General features: G+C 56.5%; 1 protein-coding gene across 4 annotated transcripts in view; it reads left to right on the top strand.

Moving 5' to 3' along the window:
• The window catches only part of ZNF469 (zinc finger protein 469), a 173,248-nt gene extending 157,553 nt beyond the window's left edge, over positions 1-15,695 (top strand). For all 4 annotated transcript variants that reach the window (XM_030955952.1, XM_030955950.1, XM_030955953.1 and 1 more), the window contains one exon: positions 1,190-15,695. In XM_030955952.1, the coding sequence (XP_030811812.1) occupies positions 1,375-13,944 (12,570 nt within the window). In that variant the 5' untranslated portion in view covers positions 1,190-1,374 and the 3' untranslated portion in view covers positions 13,945-15,695. The remainder of the gene's footprint in view (positions 1-1,189) is intronic.
• Positions 15,696-16,958: the final 1,263 nt, after the last annotated feature.

The raw sequence follows: 16,958 nt of genomic DNA, 5'->3' as shown, positions 1-16,958 counted from the left end.
AAAGGGCCGCGTGTGAGCTTTGGCCGCGGAGCCGCACGCTCGGCCCGACCCCGGATCCGTTTCACTCTGCAGGGTGTGAAACTGGGGAGCAGTTCAGGCCTGGGAGCTTGAATCAGAGAAGGGGGATGTAGCCACCCCTGTCTATCCCGAATATTGTTGTTAATGCAGCGTTGGGCATGCTGGGTGCTCAGATTCCAGGTGGGAATGGAGAGGTGAGGTCCCAGATAGATGCAGGGTGCTCCCTTTTTTCCTTGGAAAACCTTCTGTGCTCAGGTCACTCCAGGGCAAGATGGGTGAAGCCGGTGGGTTGGGATGTGTGGGAATTACACCCATAAGGAGAGGAATAAACTGAATTTCCTGCTGCTCACGCCCTCCCAGCAGTGCCATGCCCTGACCCACTGCAGCAGACAGTAAAGAAACATTTCCAGTGAGGGAGGAGAAAAAAACCCTCACTGTTTCCAGCAGACTTCTCTTTAGAAAACAGACTCTTTAAAGCAAAACTTCACCCTTCTTTTTATTAAAACCTTCTTCATATAAAATCCTGGTGGCGCCTTTTAAAAGGCTGCGCTTGACTTGCGCTCCGTGCCCAACGCCCCGAGGTCTGGGCTGTAAAATCAGCTGGGAAATTCGGGACTCAGCTTTTCTGGTTCTGCCTCCTTAATAACACCTCAAATTTCCAGGGCAATTCGCAAGGGAGGGTTGTGAAGTCCTTTCTCCAAGGATTTCAGAGCAATGAGGGGTAGCTCCAGGGGGAAAGTGCAAAATCCTTTCCCTTCGCCTTCCTTCCAGCGGCGGGGACCTGGGGACGTGGAAACATGAGGACACAGGCACACGGGGACACGGGCACTCGGGGACATGGGGACAGAGAGCCCTTCCCAGGATGCCTCTCCCAGCCCATCCCGACAGCCCTTCCCACTAATCCGTAGGTGGAGCTCTTCTGTCATCTTTTTCTGCTTATGTTGCTAAGAAGTAACCCAGAAATAGCTTTCCCGGGAGGAAAAAATGTGCTTCCTCAGCAGCTTTGGCCAGAGGTGAACTGCTCTGAGCATCCTTTGAAGAGCCCGAAGTTGCAGGGCTTCACCCCGGGGGGGGGTTGCCATGCCCCCTCCTCCAAGCGCAGCCCAAGAAAAGGGGGCAAAATCTCTTCTGGCCCCTTCCCTGACTGACTCCTCTCTCCTGTTCGCTGCAGGTCTGAAGGATGCGGCAGAGCCCCGGTGGCCCTCGGGACCCGCCCGCAGCCCGGCCCCGGGGAGCTGCTGCCCCTCTGCCGGTGCCCATCGCAGGGGAACCATGCCCGTGACCGGGGCACGGCAGCTCGCAGCGGGACGGGAACGGGACAGCGGGGCTCTGTAGCCTTGTCCCCTCCTCGGTATCATGACTGGAGAGAGCCAGCATGTTTACACCATTGGCGATACTGAGGCCGGCCCCAAAGAGCCCGACAAGGACTTTGGCTGTGAAGGCTGCGGGGACAAGGATGGCAGGGCGCTGGGCGGGGAGGGGACATCCCCCTTCCCCAAGGACAAGGAGCCCCACAGCCAGCGGGAAGCCGTGATCCGGCCGCAGCAAGCGGGGAAGATCGACTTCAAATCCCTGCAGTGCAAGCCCAAGTTTGGCAATGACAGCACCTGGGGAGAGGTCAAGGGCAGCCCGCTGTCCCCGCCGGGGAAGGGCCGGGCCCGGGAGCGCGGCCGGCGCTCGGCCAAGGGCGAGCGGGGCCACCAGCAGCTCTACCGGCTCAGCATCGCCGGCACCCGGCCCAGCCCCACCATCGGCATCGCCTACCCGCAGCAGAAGGTGACACCCCCCAAGAAGCCGGAGGTGACCCCCGCGGCCGGCAGCTACCGCTTCCACGTGCCCGGCATCGCCCAGCGCGACGCCGAGCTCCGGCCGGAGGAAATCGCCTTCGGCCGCTGCTTCCCCGACGCCGCTGCTGGCCGGACCTCCGCCAGTTATACCTCACAGCCCAGCCCCGGCCTCGGCCCCAAGGGGCAGCCCCCCGCCGCCGGCATCCCCCTCAAGAGCCCCGGCACCCATGGGCAGCTACATTATTTAGAGTTCCAGGCAAACCGGGCCGAGTCCTGGCCTTCCCCGGAGAAGAGCTTTGCTGGTGCTACCTACGGGATCTCGGTGCAGAAGCCCAGCTCCTTCTCCGAGGGTGGCAAAGCCGCTGTGCACGGCCTGGGGGCTTTGCCGTGCCAGTTCCCCTTCCAGCTGCTGCACGAGGCGGGCAAGGAGCAGTTCCACAGCAGCCAGGAGTACCTGGACGTGGGAACCGCCGCCACCGCCCAGCTGGCTCCCGCTGCCTTCGCCTTCCACTCGTCCCCCCGGGAGTGGCCAGAGGAGCCGCTGGGCGGGGGCTCCTACGAGAGCGTGTCCCCCGAGGGGAGGCTGTACGGGCTGCCCCCGCCGCCACCGCCGCCCTTCCTGCACCCGCCGCCTCCTCCGGCCCTGCACCACGGCCCCTTGCCCTGCTGCAAGGGCAGGGCCGAGCATCCCACCGAGTCCACCGGTGCTCTCCCATCGTCTGGTGCTATCGACCAAAACCCAAGCACTTTCCAAGAAAACCAAGCTGTTTTTCCGTCTAGTTTACACTCGCCTACCATGCCAAAGCCGGTGGGGAAGAGGCAAGCCTTGGCCAAGGACGGCGTCCCCGGCCCGCGGCTGCTGGCGCAGAGCAGCCCCCTGAGAAGGAGCGTGCCACCAAAGCCCCTGTCCCAAGTGCACTTTCAGAGCAAGGCCTATTGCAGCTCCCCCGCGGGAGCCGTGCCTTTCGAGACGAGCGTTCCCACTACGGCACCCACCCACCCCCGGCTTGTGCAAGCTTGGGAAGGTGCCACGAAGGCGTTTTCTCCCATGGACCAGAATTCAGCACCTTATTCAAACCCTGTTGGAAACCAGTTCTCATTCGAGTGCCAGTCTGGCCCCGAGCAGAGGCAGCACAGGCAGAAAAATGCCAGGCTGCCTTGGCAGCAGATGCACCTCCCTCCTGCAGTGCCCGGTGCCAACAGGCTGGAGCTGTCGAGACACATCAGCAGCCAGAAGCTCTCCTTCCCCCTGGGCACGTCGGACTGGCAGGGCAGCGGGAAAGCCCAGAAAGGGCCCCCCATAAGCAATTCTCCAGGGTACCACAGCAAAAAGCTGTTATCAGGAGAGAGCCTGCAGAGGGGAGATCCCAGCGTGACGGGAGCTTTCTCCTTTGAGATTGGGAAGGAACCAGGGTCTCCTGCCTGCGACTCAAGAAGCAAAGCCCTGTTCTACACTATGGCTCAAGCAGCTCCTCCTCCCTCAAGGAGCTCGTCGGGCTCAGGGCTGGTCCTGCCAGCATCAGCCTTGGCAGCTGCCTCCCCTTGTGAGTCCCCACTGCCGTCCCCTGTCCCCAACCCCACGTGTGGCAGCACCTGCTCATCGCTGTCCCCCATGTCCAGCAGTCCACTCAACTTTGAGGACAGCCAGATGTCCGGAGCGCTGACCCCCTCGCCCTTCTTCCAGCACCCCTGCCATGCCAAGGATGCCAACAAAGCCTTCCACCCCTCCGAGGTTCTGAGTCCCAGCTCGCTTCATTACCACCCCCCGGACTCTGTCAAGTCCTTCAGCTTCCCTCCGGATGCTCTGAAAGACGACAGCCTCCTGAAGTGTGCCCCAGGCAGCCCGTTCCACAAACCCGGCGGGGAGGCGGCCAAAGGGTGCTCGGATGCTCTGGATGGGGAGCAGCCTCCGCCTCCATACTCCTCCCATCACCTGCTGGCCACCTCCCTGAGCAGCGCCAGCCTGGACCAGCTGGACGTGCTGCTGACCTGCAGACAGTGTGACCAGAACTACAGCAACCTGTCCTCCTTCCTGCAGCACCGCCAGTTCTGCGCCTCCCAACCCCCTGCCCAGGCAGAGCCCAGGGATGCTCCCCGGGCAGCCGAGGGGAGGAAGGTGCTCCCACCAGAGCCCCCCAAACCCCCCAGCCTGGCGCTCTCTCCAGACCCCCAGGGACATCTGTTGGCACTGAACAAGAGTGACGACTTCTTGCTGGACGGGGAAGGCAAAAGTGAGGGCAAGGAGGATGCTCTGAAGGGCGGCCTCTTCCACGGCCTGGCCACCGGCTCCCTCCCGCTCAGCGCCTCCGACCTGGACATTGACGATGCCAAGCTGGACAGCCTGATCACCGAGGCCCTCAACGGCCTGGGGTACCAGTCAGATAACCCCGAGATCGACAGCAGCTTCATCGACGTCTTCGCTGATGAGGAGCTGCCAGGCATGAAGGCAACTGGCATGGCCCACAAGGCCAAGGAAGGGCTGGCCTCGGAGAGCAAAGCCAAGCAGGCAGCGGAGGAGAAGGCAGCAGGAGAGGCCAAGGCTCGCTGTTTTTGTGAAGATGGGGAGCAGGTGAAGAGAGGGGCAGGAAAGCGGCACCTTCACAAAGGGAGGGTGGCACGGAGGGTGGCACCGCAGGAGCTGGATCCCGCGGCAGAGGGAGCAGAGAGGACAGCCAGGCTGAGGGCAGGCAGGAAGAACAGCATCCCACCAGCCAGCACCTCCAGCCAAAAGCATCCCAGGAAACTCGGCCACGACCCTGGGATGAAGAGCGAGGTGGGGCTAGGCACGGCCACCAGGAGCTCCAAGCCACCGCGGTTCTCCATGAAGGACGCGAGGAAGCGGAAACCCCGAAGCGGAACGTGGAGCAAGGAGCTCATCCACAAGATCGTGCAGCAGAAGAACAAGCTCCACAAGCTGCAGGTGAAGAGCAGCAAGCAGGCCCAGGTGCCCCAGGCCACCGAGAGGCCGCTGGCAGCCCCCAAGGAGGGTGGGCTGAGGGAATATGACTACGTGTCCGACTCGGACGAGGAGGGGGCAGAGTGCAGCAAGCCCCGGGGCAGGAGGAAGCGTGGCACGGGGTTCATGGGGAGGAGCAAGTACAGCTTCAGCAAGAAACGTCTGGGCAGGAGTGAGAGGGCCAGAGAGAAGGACCCAGCTTGGAGCTACAGCCAGAAAAGGGACAGTCAGAAAAGGGAGGCACAGGAGGACGGGGATGTCCTGAGTCAGGAGGATGCTGAGAAAGAGGATTGTGCTGCCAGAGCCCAAAGGAGGAGCAGCCACTCATCTGTTGGCAGCAACCACAGCGTGCCCAGGGAGATGGGCATGAGCCCACCCTGTGCTGGTGGGGCTGGTGACAAGGTTGGCACCCAGAGGAGGAGGTGCTCGGGCAGCCCAGCCCGTGTGCCGAGGACTCCCCTCAGCCTTCCCCAGCACAGCAGCCCAAAGACGAGCCAGGAGAGCAAAGAGGACATTCCCAGGGGGAGCAGGAGGTTGGGCTCAGCCAGACCTTTGCTGGCAGGCTCCAGGACACGGCCGAGTACTGAACCAGATGTTGCTGCCATGGACTGTGCAAAGGAGGAGCCGTCACCGCAGCCCCAGGAAAGGCAAATGCCCAGCACGGCCACCCCAGGCAGGAGCCCTGCCAGCTTCTCCTCTAAGGAGGGGCTGGAAGAGCCCAGAGGAGCAGCAAAGCTCCTGGGTGAGGCAGGAGAGCCCACCCTGCAGGCTCAGGGCTCTCCTGAGCTCACCGTGGACCACCAGAGGCACCAGTTTGCCCCTTTCCCAAGTGAAGGGCTGAAATACCACACAGAGGAGGTGATTGCTCCACCCCACAGTGGTAACAAATCGAGTCCTGGCCGTGGGAGTGCCACCTGCTCGGAAGCAGGAATCAAATTCACGAAGGGACAGGGGCTCTGTGACACTCAGAAGGATTATCCCAATGCCACGGCAGCTCCCACCTATGGAGGGGATGCAGTGGGAATGATGCTCGCTGCCAAGACACCTGACCCCTATGCCAGCAGTGACAACGCATTTTTTGATCCCAAAGGCCTTCCCGGTCACTACGAGGACAACCTCTTCCCAAAGCCCCCAGCCCTGGGCTCCTCCCACATGGATGACATGTACCTGTGCCGGGATGACATCAGCGCCAGCTCCTTCGAGCAGAAACACTCCAGCATCTCCCCTTTCACCACGGAGATGCCGCAGGGCAAAGTGTCCTCCCCTCTCAGCTTTGACTCCTCGTCGATATTTGGCGAGCTGCCCGTCTCTGAGTTCGACCCCTATGAGGGCAAGGATGGATATGTGACACCCTTCCCCTGTGCCCCCCGCAAGCCGCTGCCCTTCGAGCAGCCCTACCCGCCCTTCCTGCCCGAGAAAGACTGGTCCCTCATGGAGGAGGTGGCTCCCATGCTGCCAGAAGACGTGACTCAGTTCCACAGCCTCTCCGTGGAGAAGCCACCGGCCAAGAAGTTCCCCGAGGAAGGAGCTGTCCCCAGCAGCCAGCTCTCCCTGCCGCTGCCAGACAGGATGGCGGATTACAGCGTGGCTTTCATGAGCAACATTTCGGATGACGAGCTGGAGATCAAGCGCTTGGTCACGGAGCTGGAAAGCCAACTGCAGAGCAGCAAGCTGGACTCCGAGGTGGCCGTCACCCTCCAGAAATCCGAGCCAAATGTGGCTGCCCACCTGCGAGCACAGGGCACCGAGCGGTTCCCGGTGCTGCCAGGAGAGCCAGAGGCAGGCCAGGAGAAAGGGCTGTTTTTGGCAGGTGAGCTGGGCAGATCGAGCCTCTGCGCTGGGGAGAGGCTGCCAGGGGAGAAGCCAGACATGGTGACTGCCCGTGAGGACTACGAGAGATCCAGGGAGCCCTGGGCCTGCCCGCTGGAGCTGGGCTCGCTGGAAACCGGGATGGGCATCCCAGCCCCGCTGGCCACAAACCATTTCTGCTCCAAAGACAGCAGTGAGCAGCTCCAGGGAGCTGAGGCCACTGAGGAGAGAGACCCCAGGAAGATGGAAAATGGGGTTTCTTCCAAAACTCCACCTGGCTCAAGCACAACTGACCAAACAGAGGCTCCCATCTCCACCAGCCCCGTGACAAAAAGCCCTCCTATTGTCACCGATTCAGTGTTCCCCGAGACCATGGGTGCAGCAGAAGTAACCAAAGACCCCCTGCCACCCCTGCCATGCCAGTGCAGTGCTGAGGGCTTCCCCATGCCAGGGAAAGCAGACACCGATCCTGCAGAGCTGGAGAAGTTTGATGCCCATCTTCCAAACTCTAAACCCCAGTTTGGCTTTCAGCAGGGTCCCGCCCCAGCCTTGGATCTCGCCTTTTCACCTCATGTCAAAGAGGTCCCAGATACAGAAGAAAAACCCTTGAGCAGGACTGAGCCCCCCAAAACAGTGAAAAATGCTGTGGATCTCAAAGGGGGTGGTGGTGGGCCCAGGCTGGTGGAGGAGACGGAGGAGAGGAGGAGTCCCAACATCTATCAAAGCCCTGCACCCAGTGACAAAGCCAGCAAGCCCAAAGTGCTGCTGTTTGAGATGCTGAGTGTGCCCAAGGAGAGCAACTGCCCTTCCCAGGAGATGATGGGGGCATCCCAGGAGGCCTCTGCCAACCCTCTGCAGCAGCTCCAGCTCTTCGTTGCCCGGACGGTGAAGAACAACGAGGAGGAGCTGTTGATGCCCTGCTTCCCCGGGCTGCTGGCTCCCTGTGCCACCACCCACGTCCAGACAGAGCACCAGGAGCAGAGCAGTGCTGCCTTGGAAGGAGAAGATCAGACCCAAGGAGAAGGGGATCTCCCCACTGGAAGCAGCACTGGAAATATCGCTGCTCCAGGGAAAGAGGTGCTTTCTCCCAGTGGATGTGAGCAGCTGGAGCTGTTGGATGCAGAGGGCTCTTACCATGCAAAACAATCCACGTCGGCAAAGCTGGAGCTGCAAAATAATGTAACAGAGCTTCAGCACTTAGCAAATGAAGCCCCAGAGCCGAGGGACATTAATACCCCTGCAGATGGTGTTTCCCAGGAGCGCAATGACCTCTCACCACCCAACAGCACCGCCGTGACCTCGCTGCCAGGGCAGGGAAGGAAAGCTGATCAGCTCAGGGAAGAGCAGGAGGGAGATAACAACACAGCGACCTTGGCATTTAGGGAACATGAGCAATCCCACCCCAGCCGTGGTTTGCTCGAGGAAGAAACGCTGGGCAGAGAAGAGGGAGAGAGGCTGGAAAGGAGTTGGGTGGGGAAGGGGGCACAGCACCCAGGCAGTGCTCCCATGAGTCCTGTCAGCCGTCTTGGTCCCTCTGAGGGGGATCTCCACCAGGATCACAGCTTGGGGACGGAGATAAAAGCCAGCATGGTCAGTGCAGATGTTCCCAGAGAAGGGAATGACAAGTTGTCCCTCAATGGCTGTGATTACATGGGCGAATCTCCAGCCAGACTGCTCTCACCAGCCAAATATTCCAACCTCAAATGCTTGCAGAGCAGTGGGGCCGAGGGAGAAGAGGTCCCCAGTTTAGGCACTCAGCTCTCAGATGAGAAGAAATACAGCTCCTCCCTGCCTGCAACACCAAGTTCATTTGTCACAAAGAGTTGTCCTCCCGAGGCTAGCAGCCATCACATCCATCACACCATGAGCCCAGCAGAGCAAGGGACATGGGAAGGAGCACCTGCCTTCCCTCCCTCGCTGCATCACTGCAGGGCTGTGCCGACGGAAGCGGCTGAGGAACATCCTCATCACCTCCCTGATGGTGTTTTGGGTAGCTGTGAATCACCTGGAAGAGAGGGGACAACGAGATCCCGCACTCTTCTGCATGGTGATGGTCTGGTGGGCTCTGCCTTGGAGATGGGTGGTCTCCAGGAACTTCCTGGGAAAGACTGTTCTCTTCCCTGCTCGCCGCCTTTCCACCAAGAGGGTGTTGGGAGAGAGATCCCTGAAAACACCAGTGCTATGCTGCCAAATTTTAAAGAAAACCAAGAGTGTGCCATCACAGACACGGTCATTAACTCTACCCCTCCAGAAACCCAGGATTATCCAAGCCAGCCCACAGCAGATCTTCTGCCCATGGAAGAAAGGGAGGTCAACCTGAACCAAGAGAACAAGCTTGAACACTGCTCCCATGTCAGGAATAAGCATCAAAGTGAACCAGAGGCTTTGTGCAATGGTTTTGCTGTTCAGGATATGTCAGCTGCCATCAACAGAGGTCTTATGAGGGTTGGAGATCTTGGTCCTGCTGAATTAAATGGCCACGAGTTTCCAGGGGCAGCAGAGGTGAGGCTTGGTCTTTCCAAAACCACAGAGAGTGAAGGAAAGAGTTTGAAAGGGGAGAACTCCAAAAGCCATGGGGCTGCAGAAGCTGGGGGTTGCGTGTTAAACAGCGTGGGCCAAGGAGAGGACTACACACCCAGCAGTACTCCAGAGCCATCCCAAAATGAACTCCACAAAGGAAGAAAGCCCAATGGACTCCCAGTGACCTGTGACATTTGTTCAGCCACTTTCCGCTCCAAGCCCGGCCTGACCAGGCACAAAGCTGTCAAACACCAGGTGAAGAAGGGTGGTTTGCCACAGCCCAGCAAGACTCCCAGGTCCCCTCTGATTCCTGCACACAAGACATCAAAAGCAGCCCAAAAAGTGCCCAGGAGGAGCCTGAAGGCGTCAGTCAAAGACAAAACCTGCAGCTCACAAGTGCTGACCTCCACCGTTGAACACATTCCCAAGACAATACTCCCAGACCTGGAGAAAGAGCCCAGCACGCAGATGCAGGAGGTGGTGAGCAGGGTGCTCAGCGACCTCAGCGTGATCTCCTTGGAGATGTCCCAGGAGCTGCACCAGACATGTGTCCTGCAGAGGGAGGTGAAGGCAAAGGGACCATGCCCAGAGGTGAGGGGATCAGGAGAGGCAGTAACTGGGAAGGATTCAGGACGGCAGGCCAGGAAAGGAGAAAAGGGCAGAAGGAACCAAAGCAAAGATCTCGGTGAGGAGAACAGCAGTTCTGAGAAGCAGCTCAACAGGAAAGTGAGGCGAAGGAAAGCGAAGGTGTTTCCCAGCAGGAATGAGCCCCGTGAGCTGGAGAAGAGCACAGGTCCTGCTGCCCTCAGCTCCAGCCTGCCTGGGATCCTGGAGGGCTTGCAGGAGCCAGAGGGCTGCATCTCCACAGAGGAGCAAAACAGGACCAGCACAGCCCAGCACTCCCAAAAAGCCAAAGAGTCCTCTTGTGCAGCCGAGCTTGAGGAAGACCTGGGCAGCAGGATGGGGTCTCTGAAGGAGATGGTCAGCAAGGAGACAGCCACAGGCAAGGTCACCTGTCCTGAGGAGGTGGAAGATCCAGATGCAGTGGAAGACACTCAGGCTTGCAAAAAATGGATCAGCGGATTTGTGGAGCAAGTGGCGAAGGGATGGGGCAAGGTGGGCCCAGAGCAGCACCGTGGTGCTGATGGCACAGAGGACATGGATGCTGGGACAGGGGACAGTCCTGTGGCAGGCAGTGACACCAGGAACTGGAGTGGTGCCTTGCAGGGTTCCACAGCTCCTGCTGAAGGGGCTTTGCTGCTGGAGAACCATGATTTGGGAACCACCCAGAATGTTCCTGGGCATGGCGCTCTGCAGAGCACGCCAGGGACCAGCCCTCCTCCTGCAGAGCCAAAGCGGTGGGTGAAGGCAGACGTGCCACCGGGCAGGGAGCACTGTGGGGACAGCACGGCCACCTCAGACCTCCAGAGTTTTTTTGACGATGATTCCACGTTCTCCCAGCTGTTCCCCAGGGATGAGCAGCTTGTCCGGAGGAAGTGCACGCGGGTGTACGGGAAGCGCAGCAAGAAACCCAAAGCTGTCCCCGAGGTCAGCCTGCAGCCAGCGGGGGCCATCGACCTCTTCACCATCCGCCTGGCCTCTGACCTCAGTGACACCAGCTCCTTCTGTGTCACCAGGGAGGACCCTTGTGAGTACGAGACCATCTCTGTTGACGATGCCCTGATGCTGAACATGTGTCATGGCAGCAAGGCAAAGAGCGGAGATGCTGCTCCAGATGGATCTAAAAGCATCGAGTTGAGGTTGGACCAGGAGGTGACTGACCAAGGGAAGGAGGACATTGACCTGGAGGACAACATGCTGACCTTCTTGTGCCAAAACAGCCACATGGACAATGTCCCCAGCTTGAACATCTGGGGCAGTCTGGAGAAGGAGGGGGAAAGCCTCTCTGCCGAGGACATGTTTGAACCTCTGATGGACCTTGAGGATGAGCACTCGCTCCAGGAAGTGAACTCTGAGCCCCCTGACCTGGCAGAGGAGTCCTACAATGCCAAAGATAACGGGGATTTGGACTCCCCCGAATTTCGCACCATCGACATTGAGATGCTGAATGCAAAGCTGAAAATGAGAGACGTGTGTTTCTTCAGCCCTTGTGAGGACCTTCCTGGTCATGGTGAGGACAACGCTGTGAGTTTGAAGCCAAAGTCGGGCAAGCACAGGAGCAAGCTGGAAGATGGCAAACTGGGGAAAAACCGCGGGGACATCACCATCAAAACCAAAGACAAGCAGTACAAATGCAAAGTCTGCTTCCAGTGGTTCCTGACGCTGGGGGAGTTGGACTTCCACAAGCTCTCACACAACCCTTCCCCTCCTCCCACCTGCTACATGTGCGTCCAGCGCAAATTCAGCTCCCGGGAGCAGCTCCGGGACCACCTGAAGGAGAAGCACGCCAGGAACAAAGCTGGGCTGTGGGCTTGCGGGATGTGCCTGAAGGAGATCTCTGACGTCTGGATGTACAACGAGCACCTGCGGGAGCACGCCACGCAGTTCGCGCGCAAGGGGCAGGCGCAGAAGTCGGTGATGGGCCTGCCGGGCTGCTTCGGGGAGGACAACGCTGCTGTCACACACTTCCTCAACACCATCATGTGTCGGAAACCCTCCAGGTCCTCCCGGCACGGCGACCCCAGTGGCCGGCATGGGGTCAGCAGAGAGAGCAAGAGCCCCAAGGAGCTGCCCCTTGAGCAGGAGAAGGTGATGAAAGAGCCCGTGGAAAGCAGTGTCAAAGTGAAGCCACCTGCACCCAGCTCGTCCAAAGCATCCTCCAGCCCATCTCCAGAGCACACAGCGAAGGGTGAAAGCACCCCAAAATCTGTCCCCATGCACCCAGACTGCAAGGATCCCTCCCGGGACTGCCATCACTGTGGCAAACAGTTCCCCAAACCCTTCAAGCTCCAGCGGCACTTGGTCGTGCACAGCTTGCAGAAGATTTACTTGTGCCACAAGTGCCCCATGTTCTACCAGGAGACCAAAGAGCTCCGGAGCCACCTGAGCCAGGAGCACAGCGTGGTGGAGGAGCAGGAGATCAAGCACACCACCCTGTACACCTGTGAGCTCTGTGCCGACGTCATGCACGTCATCAAGAAGTCCTTCATCTGCAGCATGTGCAACTACACCTTCTCCAAGAAGGAGCAGTACGACCGGCACATGGAGAAGCACCTGGCAGGCAGCAGCAAGACTTTCAAATTCCGAGGGGTCATGAGGCCTGGTGCTGCCTGCAGGGAGGGCAGGGAGAAGGTGAAGGAGGACGGATCTCTCCGGGAGGGAATGCCACCGAACAAAAAGCGGAAGGTGGCTCACCATGGCAGCTCAATCCCATGCAGGTCACCAGCCCACCTGGACCCCACGAGTGAACTTCAGCTGGTAGAAGCTGGAAGCCCCAGCCTGCAGGTTCCCACTGACTCCTTCCCAACAGCACCTGGTGACCTGGGAGCACCCCAACCTTCCGTGAAGGCAGAAGTCATGGTGGGTGACTTCTCAGAGCTCCTGGCAGAGATGGAGAAGTCCCCATTTGACCCCTTGCCACCACCACCCTGCCTGTCCCCATCTCTGCCACTGGCCGCTGCAGGCAGCCCTGAGCTCGGCCACATCCCTGGCCTGTCCATCGAGGAGCTGGAGAAAGGAGCCTTTGATGGGAAACCACTTCCTTTCTTGGACTCGCCTGAGTTTCCCATGGACCTTGCTGGCTTGGCTTGTCACCAGGCCACCAACCAAAAACTGTCCCCTCCCCTCCTGACCCAGAAACGAGGCTGTGCTGATGCCCATAAAACAACAAGCACAGGCAGCAAAGATGAATACAGGGCCTGTATCCTGGAAAATCCCAGCGCAGACACCAACGCCGTGGAGGGGATCCCTTTTCTCCAGCTTGCCAAGAAGGTCTCAGAGTTTCCTTCCCCTGAGGCAGAGTCTCCACAAGCCACGGACACCCACAAATGGGGCAGCCCCAGTGCCAGTGATGCCTCTGCCTGGGAAGGTGCAGCTAAGCTGGCATCTCCAGAAGGTGCCCACCAGCCCCTGCCCCTAAAGGACAAGTCAGCATCACCCACCCTCAACAGAACTTCCAAAGATGCAGTGCCACCAAAGAAAACCATGGGCAGTGAGGCTGCTCCTGGTGTGGGCAGCCCCGAGGAGGGTGAGCAGCCCACCTCAGGGAAGGAGAAATCCATGCCTGAGGCTAAGGACAGTAGCGCTAACACCAAGGACCAAGGCAGCAACCCAGGCAAATCCAGCAGCCACCAGCCCAGAGATGAGGTGGCCAGCAACACCACGAGACACGGCCACGCAGAGCCAGGCAGAGCCACCGGCAAGCTTCACCCCAAGAGGAGGAAAGAACACAAATCTCTGAGCCACCGGAGCAGCTCCGGCTCCCGGGAGAACATGGAAGGAGACGGGAAGAAGAAGAAAGCCCGGCCACCATGCCCAGGCAGGAGCAAGAGCACGGCTGAGCTCAAACGTGGCAGCTGGAGCAACTCTGAGGCTCCCGCCCTGTCCCCCAGCAGGAGGGACACGCACTGCAGCAAGCTGGCACCCAAGCCCAGAACGGGCCCCCAGCTGAAGAAGATGATCCTGGACCCGTACAACCAGAAGAAAGGGGAGCTCCGCCACGCCAACGGGGATGTGAAGCGCAGGAAAGCCATCCTGGGCAAGAGCCTGCACCAGGTGTTGGCCAAGGGGCCAGCGCCGTCCCTGCGCGGCTCCTGGCACGGCCCCCGCGGGGCCAAGGCGGCCAGCCCGGCCAGCTACCGCAGCGCCGAGTCCCAGAACAACCTGCTCAGCCAACTCTTTGGGCAGAAATTAACCAGCTTTAAAATTCCTTTAAGGAGAGATACTTCAGAATAATTTATGGAAGTGACTTATGGTGATCCTCAGCTGCTTTCATGGGGTTTGCAAGGGAAAAAATTATCAAAGCATTAAATTCGTTTGTGTAGCATGATTTCTCTGTCTAGCTTAAATGAACTTGCACTGCAGCCTCTGTGAAATAGTTTGCTTTGTGTCTACTAATCTACTTTAATTCACCTGATTTATCATGCAAATGCTAGAACTTTGATGTTGCTGATGATTTTCATGAACTGAAATTGTAATCGCTTTGGGCAGACTGAATCGTCGAGAGCAATTGCTTTATTGCAGAAGTGCTGAGGTTATAAGGATACTTGCAAATCTCAGACCCTTTTGAGTCTGTGTCTGTGTTATCTTTGTACAAAGTACTTGAAGAGATGAACTTCATTCCGTAGACGTCTTATTCATAAGGTGCAGTACACTGTAGAAAGCAAATTTTTTTTTTTTTTTTTGTGGAAGATTTTGCACAAATAATCCCGTACAATTCATTTAATTGGGAGCTGGCCTGAGCGATGATACAATTAAAAAATTAAATTAAGACCCAAGTGTCCTATATTTTGACAGCCATCCCTAAGAGTTTTGTTTCTACATCGTCAAGAGAAGGACGACCCAGCTCTGGGGTTCTGGGGCTGTCGGAGCCCTCCAGAGGATGCTGCCACTCTTTGACCACTGTAGACGATGGGACTGGAGGAGAAGCGTCCCCGCGAGCAAACTGCACCTTGACACTTGTGACAAACTCTGATTTTTTAGGGTTTTTTGGGGTTTTTTTGTGTGTGTGTGTGAGCGTGTGCGTGTTTTTTCTTTTTGTTTGTGGGGTTTTTTTTTTTGTGCAACGAGAAAACTGTGCCAATTTACCGCAGCAAAAACCGGTACTGTCTGAGTGCCCTCAACGGTATCACTTCCAAACTCTCTTACTGTATTGACGTAGTGGCTCTATAGGTATCCGCTTGTACTATGCAGTTACTGGTGCTATTCTTCATTTGTAATGTGAATACAGACTTCCTTGATTGAAAAAAAATGGGGAATTGGTAGGGAGAAGCGAGAATCTGTCAAAAAATGGAGCAGGAAAAGAGAATTTTTTAAAAAGCCAATTCAAGGGGGAAAATATACAGCTTTAGGGAGAAAAATTAACTTTAGGGGAAAAATCTGACTTGGGGGGAAAATGGAACTTAGGGAAAAAATACAACTTTAGGAAAAATACAACTTTAGGGAAAAAGCTCCTCTATGCTGGTACTCCACAGTGTCAAAAATGTTACGTCACATTAAACGAGCACGTTCTACAATCAAACTTTTGGATCCAGAAAGAAATCTCAGGTGCAAATGAGGACATGGAAAGATTTTATTGAAATACTCCCAAGTCAAGGAGGTGAAGTAATGCACTGATGTGATATGAACAGTCAGAGTACTTTGCGTCTGTCCTGCAATGATTTTTTTGTTTTGTTTTAGAGTTAAAAGAAAAAAAAAAAGAGGCTTTATTCTGTTAATATGTATCTTTACAATTCTTTGTATTGTATAAAAAACTATTGTAGGTAATTTACCTTGGGTGCAATGTGTTCTGTCAAAAGTTTTTATTTTGATATTTTGTCCAGAGAAGCAGAGAGAGAGCAGGAAACGCCGTTTTATGATGTTGTCCGTGTGCTTTTAAAGTGCCTCTTTAATATTGTTAAATAAAGTATGAGATAAAAATATGGGGTGGTACTGTAAAGTCATCCATGATTAATCTTTTCAAATATATTCCAATATTTTCACAGAAATTCCCTGTCTGCGTGATGTTTGTGGAAAGTTTGAGGCGTCCCCTGTAAAGGGGCTGAGGAGGACCTTGGTGCCACTGCTGTCACCTCAATGGTTTGCAAAGTGTTGGAGCTTCTCAACAGTGAAGATGCTCCTGCAGCTCCTCTTCCTCACAGATCTTGTCCAAGTGCTGCTCATGGCAGGAGAGTCTTGTCCCTGAGGGGTAAACCCAAGGTGATGGTGGTGATGTTGGTGGCCTGGTTTGGTGGTCTTCAGCTGGTGGTGGTGATGGCACAGTTAGATCATCATGGATTGGCCATTGTCACAGCCCAGTGTGGTCATTGCCGACTGGCAGTGGCAACAGCCTGATCTGATCATCATCAGCAAAGTGATGGTGATGGGATTACCTAGTTTGGTCATCATCAAGTGTTCATGGCCCAGGCTGGTCATCAATTTGTGGTGAAGGCGGTAACAGTGATGGTGATGGAGATGATGATGGTGTTGGCGATGATGATGCTGATGGTGATGATAATGGCCCAGTTTAATCGTTCCCCATTTTTGATGGTGATAATGATGGCATTGGTAATGGTGATGATGGTGACAGCCCAGTTTGCTCATCCCCAATTTATGGTGATGATGATGGTGATGGTCCTGATGATGTCCTGCTTTGCTCATTCCCAGTTGTGATGGTGATAATGACAAAGATGACAGTTTTGGCCATGATGATGGTGAGGGCCCATTTTGTTCATCCCCATTTTATGATGATAATGATGGTGTTGGTGATGGCGATGATGATGCTGCTGCTGGTGATGATGATGATGATGATGAAGATGATGCTGGCGAGGGCCCATTTTGCTCATCCCTTCTTGATAATGATGGTGTTGGTGATGGTGATGATGATGGTGCTGCTGCTGGTGATCATGGTGATTGATGGTGATGATGATGATGCTGGTGAGGGCTCATTTTGCTCATGCCCATTTTATGATGATAATAATGATGGTGTTGATGATGCGATGATGATGATGATCACCATCAGCTCCTGCTGCTGGTGATGATGATGATGATGGTGATTGATATGATGATGATGATGATGATGATGATGATGATGATGATGATGATGATGATGGTGAGGGCTCATTTTGCTCATCCTCATTTTATGATGATAATGATGGTGTTGGTGATGGCGATGATGATGATGATGCTGCTGCTGGTGACAATGGTGATTGATGACGATGACGGTGCTGCTGAGGGCCCAGTTCTGTCATCCCCACTTTGTCCTCGAGCTG

The sequence above is a fragment of the Camarhynchus parvulus genome, chromosome 11, assembly GCF_901933205.1.
Source record: "Camarhynchus parvulus chromosome 11, STF_HiC, whole genome shotgun sequence".
Classification (NCBI taxonomy): domain Eukaryota; kingdom Metazoa; phylum Chordata; class Aves; order Passeriformes; family Thraupidae; genus Camarhynchus; species Camarhynchus parvulus.
This window is presented reverse-complemented; position numbering and strand designations above follow the sequence as displayed.